General features: G+C 33.9%; 1 protein-coding gene across 2 annotated transcripts; it reads left to right on the forward strand.

The window, feature by feature from the left end:
- The first annotated feature begins 2,898 nt into the window (after nucleotides 1-2,898).
- On the forward strand, nucleotides 2,899-9,225 carry LOC149957504 (septin-2-like). Of its 2 annotated transcripts, XR_016478489.1 has the most exons (3): nucleotides 2,899-4,373; nucleotides 7,266-7,282; nucleotides 8,006-9,225. XR_016478489.1 is itself a non-coding variant. In XM_090165575.1 (2 exons), exon 1 carries the CDS (start codon nucleotides 3,022-3,024, stop codon nucleotides 4,330-4,332), a length of 1,311 nt encoding a protein of 436 aa, XP_090021701.1. In that variant the 5' UTR covers nucleotides 2,899-3,021; the 3' UTR covers nucleotides 4,333-4,373; nucleotides 8,006-9,225. The 2 variants fall into 2 exon arrangements, 1 of the variants encoding a protein (XP_090021701.1); XM_090165575.1 differs by lacking the exon at nucleotides 7,266-7,282.
- Nucleotides 9,226-11,198: the final 1,973 nt, after the last annotated feature.

The following is an 11,198-nucleotide window of genomic DNA, read 5'->3' on the forward strand; positions in this document are numbered from 1 at the left end:
CTGGTGGTGGATGAACTCGTTCGGGGGTTGAACAGGGGAAGATGCCGCTGTTTCGGTTACGCCGATGATATTGCTATCATCATTACTGGGAAATTCCCGGCAACAGTGAAGGACGTAATGAGGAGGGCCCTAGCATCAGTTGAGAGCTGGTTCAGGGAGGTCAACCTCATGGTTCATCCTAATAAAACTGTCTTGGTTCCTTTTACTCGTAGAAGGATAAAAGGTATGTTTGAGGGTATTTCCTTATTTGGAAAGGACCTAGTGGAGAGCACCGAGGTGAAGTACCTCGGGGTCATCCTGGATAGCAAACTAACATGGAAACCACACCTTGACTACATAGTCAAGAGGGGCAAAATGTTATTTTGGAGAACTAGAAGTGCAGTTAGCAAGACCTGGGGCTTAAGCTCCAGGACTGTGTACTGGCTGTACACCATGATCATCAGACCTATCCTGTCTTATGCAGCTGTGGTCTGGTGGCCAAGGGTTACTTTAAGGACTGTGCAGTTTGATCTGCGCACTCTGCAAAGGCTGGCTTGTGTCGGCATTACAGGAGCCATGAGAACAGCCCCAAGCGCTTCTCTGGAAATACTCCTGAATATGCTTCCTCTCCACCTTTTTATTGAAGAAGCTGCCCTTTTAGGTGCCTATAGGCTTAACCAAAATGGCTGGTGGAAGGCTAATAATTGGGAGCATAGCCACACCAAGCTCTTCCGAGATATGTCCAATCAGATGCCGATTTTAACAATGGGCTCTGATCTGATGGTTACTAAACTCCACTTTAGTAAACCTTTTGAGGTCAACTTCCCTAGCCGTGCGGAGTGGAGTCACTTGACCCTCGGTACCAGAGGAGAGATCGTCTGGTTCACTGATGGGTCTAAGACACACTATGGCACTGGTGCGGGGATGTATTGCCTTACTAATAATTTTGGCTTTTATGAAAGTCTAGGGATACACACTAGTGTATTCCAGGCTGAAATTTTTGCCATTTGCTCCTGTGTTGCTCACTGTTTACATCAGGGGTATCATGGGAAGGTTATCCAGATTTATTCAGATAGCCAGGCTGCTTTTAGAGCTCTCAGCCAGTATAGTATTCTTTCTAAACTGGTTTTTAGCTGCTTAGATCTCCTCTGCACTCTTGGGTTGCACAATAAAGTTCAACTTTGTTGGGTACCTGGGCATAAGGGGCATCTTGGGAATGAAAGGGCCGACGCCTTGGCCAAGGAAGGTGCGAGGGCTGGGTTCATTGGTCCAGAACCTGCTCTCCCCATCTCCCGAGGACTTGTACGCGGCTTAATCTCCAAGTTTATGTCGGATCGTCAACTCAGACAATGGTCTGAAATTGAGGGTCAAAGGCAGGCCAAAGAGTTCACTCTTGGCCCTTCTAGGGAGAGAGCTAGAGAATTACTCTCGCTCTCTAGGTCCAGTATTAGGATTGTTACTGGCCTACTAACAGGTCACTGCCATCTTAACAGACATTTAACGCTTATCGGGGTCAGTGATGACCCGATTTGCAGATCTTGTCTAGCTGAGGAGGAAACTGCCTCACATGTACTCTGTAGCTGCGATTACTATGCAGCCCAGAGGTTTGAGCATTTGGGTATGCATCGGTTGGAGACGTATGACGTCTCTAATATCACGGCCGGGCAGATTTTAAGCTTTATGTCGGCAATAGGACTTATTTAAGTCAACCAGTTTGGGGATGCACAATGGACCTTAGGTCGAAGTGTTTGGCTTGCCACCCCACTCAATAATAATAATAATAATAATAATAATAAGCCTAGGGTTCTAAAAATGCTACAAAGTTGAACAGTTTAAAAGTTGAAAAAAAAAAGATAATTATCGAACAAGCATTTAAGTTACATATTATACAATCAGATAGAATACTTATTAGCAAAAACGAAGGGAAAACACAATGATAGGACCGAAAAATATTGTTAGTAGACATTAGCACAAAAATATAAATTAACATCGGGAGTCCAGCGTAATAGCAAAATAGAAAAAGGCAATAAAAACACTTTTGCAATAACAAACTGGATGAACCGGCGGCACTACACTGTAAATGGAACCCTATAAGAGTCAACAAACAACCGTAAAATAAGCAGGGAGAGGAATTAAATTATGTACACTAAAGTCGAAGAATAGTAAATTAACAGCAAAGCACTAAAATTGGGCTATAAACAAATTGGGAAAAAGTGGGATAATGCTGGACCAATGAGGTGGCAGTGGCAGGCTAAACTAATTAAACCGACAAATAAAAATTAATGTTCCGATTAACTGGTTATACTCGTCAACAACACCGGCGATATAGTCACAACACACAAACAGTATTAAAACTATATATTGATATTGTTCCCAAAGGGTAACACAGTTCGTAATCATAATACGCGGGTAGTGGCAATAACTTCTATAGAAACTCAGAATATTCAAAAAAAAACTTTAAATAGTAAAAGTATCAAAGAAAATGGGATTAAACTCTGGCATTCTTTGCCGAATGAAATTAAGAATTGTGGAAATTTAAAAATATTTAATAGAAGTGTCTTGGATTATTGGTCAAATAATGATTTAAATTAACTAATATTAAATTAATTTAACGTGTCAGACCCTTTTGTAAAGCAGTGTAACTGAAAAGGATATCTGAATAAAAAGCTTTTATTATTATTATTATTAAATGAAATACTTTATGCCTTTGGAAAATCAACTGTCATTTGATGTAAACAAAGGAAGGATAGATGGCGTTGCAAATTCTGCCCATCTCTGCTTTCATACATGCGCGGGGGGGGGGATGAATTTTCCTGGTCAAAAACAGGGGTGCCTTAAAGCGGTAATCTTCCCTCTATTTCTTTTCTATCTCTATGGTCACCGAGGATAGTTTGTAATTATTAATTGCCCTACTTTTAGACAGTAGACAATTCATTCACTACTCCCAGTCCTGTAGGTTAGTGTGTTTGTAATCTTAATCCGAAACAACAAGGTGTTGTTTTATTTTATTTTTTTTAGAATTAAGAAAATATTAATATTGAAATGGCTGCCGTAGAAGTTGAGAGGATAAAAGTTGATAACAATATTGGACAAGGGCCTGTGGAAACTGACAGTTGCCGATCGCTCAGATTACAAGGGCATGTTGGATTTGACAGTTTGCCTGATCAATTAGTAAACAAATCAGTACAACAAGGTTTCACCTTCAACATTATGTGCATCGGAGAAACTGGATTGGGAAAGTCAACATTGATGGATTCTCTTTTCAATACCACATTTGATTCTACAGAAAGTGCGCATAATTTACCTGGAGTCAAATTGAAGTCTAACACATATGAGCTTCAAGAGAGTAACGTTCGACTTAAGCTAACAATCGTTGACACGGTAGGATATGGAGATCAAATAAATAAAGATGATAGTTTCAAGTCAATTGTTGATTACATTGATGGCCAATTTGAATCATACTTGCAAGAAGAGTTGAAAATAAAGAGAAGTTTATCTGCATTTCATGACACACGCATTCACATTTGCCTGTATTTCATATGTCCAACAGGTCATGGCTTAAAATCCATTGACTTAATTTGCATGAAGAAGTTAGACAGCAAAGTAAACATCATTCCAGTAATTGCTAAAGCTGACACTATTTCCAAAACTGAACTCCAAAGATTCAAGATTAAGATAATGAGTGAGCTGGTTAGTAATGGCGTTCAAATTTACCAATTTCCAACCGATGATGAAACGGTTTCCGAAATTAATGGCTCTATGAACTCCCACATCCCTTTTGCGGTTGTTGGCAGTTCAGATTATTTTCGCATTGGCAATAAGAACGTGAGAGCCCGTCAGTATCCATGGGGAACAGTCCAAGTTGAGAATGAAAATCATTGCGATTTCGTGAAACTCAGAGAAATGCTTCTTCGCACCAACATGGAAGATATGAGAGAGCAAACTCACGCTCGACATTACGAGCTATATCGAAGAATGAGATTGGAACAAATGGGCTTTTCTGATGTTGGAGCTGATAACAAACCTGTCAGTTTTCAAGAGACGTATGAGCAAAAAAGGCAAGAACATTTGCAAGAAATGCAAAGAAAGGAGGAAGAAATGCGGCAAATGTTTGTTGTACGAGTGAAAGAAAAGGAGGCTGAGCTGAAGGAGGCAGAGAAGGAATTGCATTCAAAATTTGATGCTTTGAAAAAACAGCATGCGGAGGAGAAAAAGAAACTCGAAGATGATAAGAAGAAGCTTGAAGATTCAACGAATGAGTTCAATAGAAGGAAAATTGCTCTACAACAAGCGCAGAATCAATCGCTGACACAATCGCACACCTTGACTTTGGGTAAAAGCAAGAAGAAATGAAAATGAAGTTCGAATGATTTTGCAGTTTTTACAATGTACATGTAAGTTTTGCTAAGTTCCTAAATATTTATTGAGAAATTAATAGTGTTCTTAAGTTCTTTTATTCCCCTCACTAAAGGTTCGTGACCCTTCACATTGAAACAGAGACATAATTATTAAAAAATTTTAAATTATTGGCAGCAATATTTAGAAATAGAGCGAGTTAATTAAGGGAGAGCTTTCAGGTGTTCAAAGAGATAATTCCAGTCTCGGACTAACTTAAACATTCCAAGTGTATAGAGTAGTAGCACTCCGTAGCTTTGGCCATGGCCGCCTTTGTGAGCGCAAATTTTTTATGAATAGGAAAAAGCATGGGTGACGTAGAACTGCCATTACTTTATACATGTGAAAGTATTCTAATGACATCATAACTAAAGTGGAATGCTAGTGTCATCCCCTTTCCTATCTAATTTCCTAGCATCGAGTCATGGCCACCATATTGTCTAATTATCATGTGAATACCACCTATATGTAAAGACTTGGAATGTCTAAGTGGTACATAAATTGGCTGACTGCTATTACTAAGAAGACACCATGCAAAAAAAATGGACGCTGCTTACTTAACAAACCCCTATTATCTCATAACTGAAGTTCTAAGATAATTTGAGGTGAAACTGGACTAGTCAGTAGAGTTCATATAGGAACCCTGACAATTGGGTATCCCTGACTTTTGCCAAGTCAGGGTTTCATTGAGGGGTTGATATTTTTTAGTATTTAGTATTTTTTTTTATTTACACATTGTATTTTAGTAACTGTTCCCACCATAAAAAATGTGTATAATGGTAATATCCTTCTAAATTTGGAGAAGTTCCAGGTGCTTGTGCGTCTCTAGCGTCCGAATATTTTAATAAATCACATGAAAGTAGTATAAATAATTCCTTTGATTTATAAGATTTTATCTTAATTTATTTATAAGTATCCTTTGATTCAAATCAAGCTATAATTTCGAAAGCCAACAGGTTTTCACATATTTCGCCCCTTACCAAAAAATAAGTGGTCTAAGAACTATTTAAGTTGGTTTTAAGTTTGTATTTGAGACAAATACAAACTAAAAACGTACTTAAAAACAACTTAACACCAACTTAAAACTTACTTAAAATTTTACTTAATAAAGACCACTTAAAGCCAACTTAAAACCAATTTAAAAAATAATGTAATTTTCTGACCACTAAATACCAACTTAAAGAAAAAGGCCTATCCCACCAACATAAAACCAACTTATTAAAAACTTAAATGTGAATACCAACTAAAAACCAACTTATTTTTTGGTAAGGGGCTAATATTAAAGACCTCTTTCCTGACCCTGGTTAGAAATAAATTGATATAGATGATTAAAAAGCTAAATGCTGAATTGATACGTGTCTATGGGAGTCATCACTGTATCCTTGTATAATTTTCTAGTTAGGTTTACTCAAGTTGTATTTTGTTTTAAAGCTGTATGCCCTTACCTTGGTTTTAAGTTTGTATTTGAGACAAATACCAACTAAAAACCTACTTAAAAACAACTTAACACCAACTTAAAACCTACTTAAAATCTACTTAAAATGTTACTTAAAGACCACTTAAAGCCAACTTAAAACTTACTTAATATGTTACTTAATAAAGACCACTTAAAGTCAACTTAAAACCAACTTAAAAATAATGTAATTTTCTGACCACTAAAAACCAACTAAATACCAACTTAAAGAAAAAGGCATTTTCCCACCAACTTATTACCAACTTAACTAGTTTACTGAAATATGCTGACCACTTAAAACCAACTTAATATCAACTTAAATGTGAATACCAACTAAAAACCAACTTATTTTTTGGTAAGGGTGACTAAATCCCCCATATGCTCTAACGTAATAAGTCACGGTTTTTCAGGTATGCAAACAACGACAGTTAAATTATTTGAGGAGAAAGCCAATGGCACAGGACCGGCCCTACCATAGGGCGAACGGAGCGGCCAGTAATGTGTTCCCTTACCAAAAAATAAGTTGGTTTTTAGTTGGTATTTAGTTGGTTTTCACATTTAAGTTGGTTTTTAGTTGGTATTTAGTAGGTTTTCACATTTAAGTTGGTTTTAAGTAGGTTCAAGTTGCCAGCATATTTTAATAATCTATTTAAAGAGGTAATAAGTTGTTTTTAAGTTGGCTGGAAAATACTCATTTTGTGAAGTTGGTTTTAAGTTGGTTTTTAGTGGTCAGATAATTACTTATAATTTTTAAGTTGGTTTTAAGTTGGCTTTAAGTGGTCTTTATTAAGAGGTCTTTTTAAGTAAGTTTTAAGTTGGCTTTAAGTGGTCTTTATTAAGAGGTCTTTTTAAGTAAGTTTTAAGTTGGTTTTAAGTGGTCTTTATTAAGAAAGCTTTTAGTTGGTTTTAAGTTGGTGTAAAGTGGTTTTTAAGTAGGTTTTTAGTTGGTATTTAGTTGGCATTTGTTCCAAATACCAACTTAAAAAGTTACAAGACCACTTATTTTTTGGTAAGGGTTGTACCAAAATATCTTTAAGGGGGTTGTTAGACTCTAAAAGTTCAGATGGGGTTGAGGAGAGGGTGAAAATTTAGTACAGTTAAAGCCACATAGAATAATGCTAAGCATGAACGCTTGATATACCTGGTTTCAAAATATTTAAACAGTATCTTATTTTTCAATTTCAGTTCCCCAAATTACTATAATACTTTTCGTTATGGTTATTGAAGGTAATTAGTATAATTAAATAAGAAACCTATATTTTAATTTAAAAAAAAGGTCAGACCTCTCCTTTACATCTATTATGAAAAACACCTGCCTCCAAGGTTGTTTCATATCTTTAAGATCTATTTAACATATTCTGTATTATTTAAACACCTGCCCTTTTTTTTAAATCAGTAATTGTTTTTCTTTTTTGTTTAACTTATACACATATCGAAGCTTCAAATTTTATTCAGGTACCTTTATATGTAAAAATTTTTTTTCAATATAACTGATAATTTTTAATTTTGCATATAAAGTGTCATAATTTATAACAAATTGTTATCTCCAATATGGTTTTCTTAAATTTAAAGAATTTTCCTCAAATATATTCGAAACTTTTAGTGTGTTAAAAAATTTCAGGGAACGTACAGAGAAACACTTTTATACACTTATTTATTTATTTTATAGAAATACAGGGTTGCCACACGTCATGAAAAACAGGGAATTTAAAAATTTACCTAAAAAGTCAAGGAATTTTAAGAATTTGTCAAAAGGCAGTGAATTCAGTTTTATACTGACACTTTTTGAATGTAATTTTACTCTCTAACTATGAAAAATTCTACGATCATCATTTATCTCCTTGAAAGTTTGGCTAATTTTGTCAACAATGCAACAACCTTTTTACTGAAATATAAGTCCATTAAATTAAAAGTAAAATGTAAAGCTAAAAATTGTCTAATTTTGGTTTTAAAAAGTCTGGGAAAATCTCTGAAAATGGTCAAGGAAAACAGGGAATAGTCAGTGAATTTGAATCTGAAAATATTTTGGCCACTCAGTCCTACACCCTGCTTGGAAATTTTACAAGAATTTCTGATTACATAACTTATAAGATAAAGTTAACGTTTTCATTTGCAAATGCATTTGCAACAATTTTTGCATGGGTTATGAACAATTCTAATGTTTTTTTTTTAATGTAGGTTTGTGTCATGAAAAGAAATCCTTGGATCAGTATGGCAGATGATAGTCGTTCATCGATTAATATACGGAACATAACAAACATTGCAAAACGTTTTTTTTTAATTTGTTTAACCCTTTATTAAACAATACCATTTTCTAATATTTCTTCCAATTGCTGTTTTAGTTAGTATTTTATATACAAGAATGTTACTGCTTTTTATTTTAATATGAATAACATTCCATTATTGTAGAACCTAGTTTATTTTTCTACCGAGAAAGGGCATTATCTAACCATTACTAAAGATTTGAAATTAAAGTTTTTGCACAATTAATAATTTTAATTATATTTTCTGAAACCTTTTAATTTATGCTTTACCACAAAACAACCTGATAATATTTGTATAAACAAACTAACTATTATCAGGGTTTGTTGTTTTAACTTAATATTTTTCCTGGCCAACTGATTAATAATATGATTGCATTGGTAGTGTAAACTTAAAATAATCCTATTAATTACATTTAATTTGTACTTGTAATTTAGTTTGCTATTAATTACTATTGCTATACTAAAACATTTCGTACATTTCCATAAATCAGCTAGCTAAGTGATTTAAATAAATGATTTTTAAAGTTTTTTTCAAAAATCATTTAATTTAAATCAAATAATTGTCAGACAACCTTGACTATTGACCTTTGTTTCATTGGCTTTATCCATAATGTATATTATTTGGAAGATGTACTTGCGATGAAGTGTTTTTATTTGGCTTAGGAAACGTAAGCAATATAATTTATTATATGAATTTTTAAATGTATATGTCTATGCCAAAATAAGTTATTCGAATTAGTGGACTAATGTAATATCCTAATAGGTGAAACACGCTAGTCTAGTCAGCACTGTGCATTTTTCATTGTCTTCCTACAATTTTATACGAAGCTTAAAAATATGCATCTGAAATCAGACTATTATATAAACTCTAAACTTATTCAGTATGAAAAACTTTTTAATGATAATTAAGCTGAGTTACCATACTTAAAACTAACCTTGTAATCAAACCAATTGTTTTACTTGAAAATATATTTTGTTTTTTTTACGCATTCATTGATCAAGCTTTTTTATATTTTCATTTAACATAACCCTTTATTTCATGTCCCAAGGAATAGCAAAAAACATCGATCCATGTGAAACTGTAATTTGGGTTAGTCTGAAAGTAATTTCAATTAAATATGTAAATGTGCCTCATCCCTTACCAAAAATTAAGTGGTCTAGGAACTTGGTTTTAAGTTTGTATTTGGGACAAATACCAACTAAAATCATACATAAAAACAACTTATTACCAACTAAAACCATACTGCCAACTTAATATCCACTTATTACCCCTTTAACTAGTTTATTGAAAAATGCTGACAACTTAATACCAACTAAAATGTGTATACCAACTAAATACAAACTAAAAGCCAACTTATTTTTTGGTATGGGATATCCTTGCTATCAGATCCTTATTTCTTGTTAATGCAAGTGCAATCCTCTTCCTACAAGAAGAATATGATTATTTTATAACTAGATTGTAGCTATATATGTTAGTAATAAAGCAAAGGTTAAATTAAACTTAAGGATCACAAAAATGTATGGAAAGTGATGGAGATATCAGCAATATTCAATAGAAAGATTAAGCTCCTCAGGTTATGAGCAAGAACATCTAGGCTTCCAGTGTTTAACAGACATTTTTTCTTATTATTGATGCTGCAATGCATTCATTAGTTCCCGTAAAACTTCTCCGCCTCTCTATTAATAATAACTTCAGAACAGGGCGATTTAGTGAGACTTCAGGGGCTCCCCTAAATTAAGGGGGAATAGCTTCCTGGATACGCTCTTGACATAACTTTATAATAATTTGGCTGTTAACAGGGCCGGATTAAGACTTTATGGGGCTCTAGGCCCAAGTTAATTTTGGTGCCTCCTTTCAATAGCGAGCGAAGTGAGCTAGGCGCTTCCTCAATTTATAATTGAGAAATGGAAGGAAAATTCATTTTGCTGCCAGATTTTATATGTCATCAGGGGCTAGACGGCATAGGGGCCCTTACCAAAAAATAAGTTGGATTTCAGTTTGTATTTAGTTTGTATACACATTATTAGTTGATATTGAGTTGGTATTAAGTAGGCTCAAGATGTCAGCATATTTCAAGTTACTATTAAAGGGGTAATAAGTTGTTATTCAGTTGGTAGGAAAATATTGCTTTTGCTAAGTTTATAATTAGTTGGTTTTTAGTAGTCAGGAAATTACATATTTTTAAGTTGGTTTTTAGATTATTCCCTAGTAGGATTTAAGTTGCTTTTAAGTAGTTAAATGTAAATGTTGATTCTGGTTTAGTTGGAAATAAGTTGATTAATAAAGAGGATTTAAGATATTTTTAAGTAGGCATTTGTCCCAAATACAAACTGAAAACCAAGTTGAAATACAAGTTGTCCTAAGTGGTTTTTAGCCAACTTATTTTTTGGTAAGGGGGTGGACGCATTTACTAAAATTACTCTGGAAAATATTTTGTGAAAAGCAAATGATTAAAGTTTTGTACTTTTTTTTTCGATCCCTCTTGGTGCCCCTTGTAGGCTTGGTGCCCTAGGCCCAGGCCTATTGGTTAATCCGGCCCTGACTGTTAAAAGGATAAATGGATTATGTTTTAGACAAAATCTCTAACCCCATGGTCAAATGAAATTGAACTACAAATTGCTGCAAAAACAGCTTTGTGACAAAACCATGGTGATATCTGCATAACTCTCCATACTACTTAATTGTGAGTTTCTTTTTCAATGGTACAGCCAAGTCTTTACTATTCTGGTACCTACCTACATCACTTTTTATATTTTACAAGTCTACAAGTTATTAAGTAAATATTTTAACATGAATGAACCATATGAATATTCTTGAAAAGTTTGGTAGATTTCTTAGTTTATTGCCAGTCTGGATTAGTTTTATTTGGAAGAGAAAACGATTTTTTAACGATTATTAACGTATAAATTTAATTGTATTTTGGCTTTTCATCCGTGTTTGGAAGTATTAAATCTCAACTAGATTGTGAATAAAAAAAACTGGTATTTTTGAGGTTTTGCCTTAGTCAGAATTAGTGGAAAATTGTCATTGGATTTAGTGGTGTATTTACCATTATGAAGTTACCATGCTAAATATAAAAATCTACACGTAATAAGTACATAGCAAA

Source organism: Leiobunum rupestre, chromosome 2, assembly GCF_980474605.1.
Source record: "Leiobunum rupestre chromosome 2, qqLeiRupe1.1.hap1, whole genome shotgun sequence".
NCBI lineage: Eukaryota > Metazoa > Arthropoda > Arachnida > Opiliones > Sclerosomatidae > Leiobunum > Leiobunum rupestre.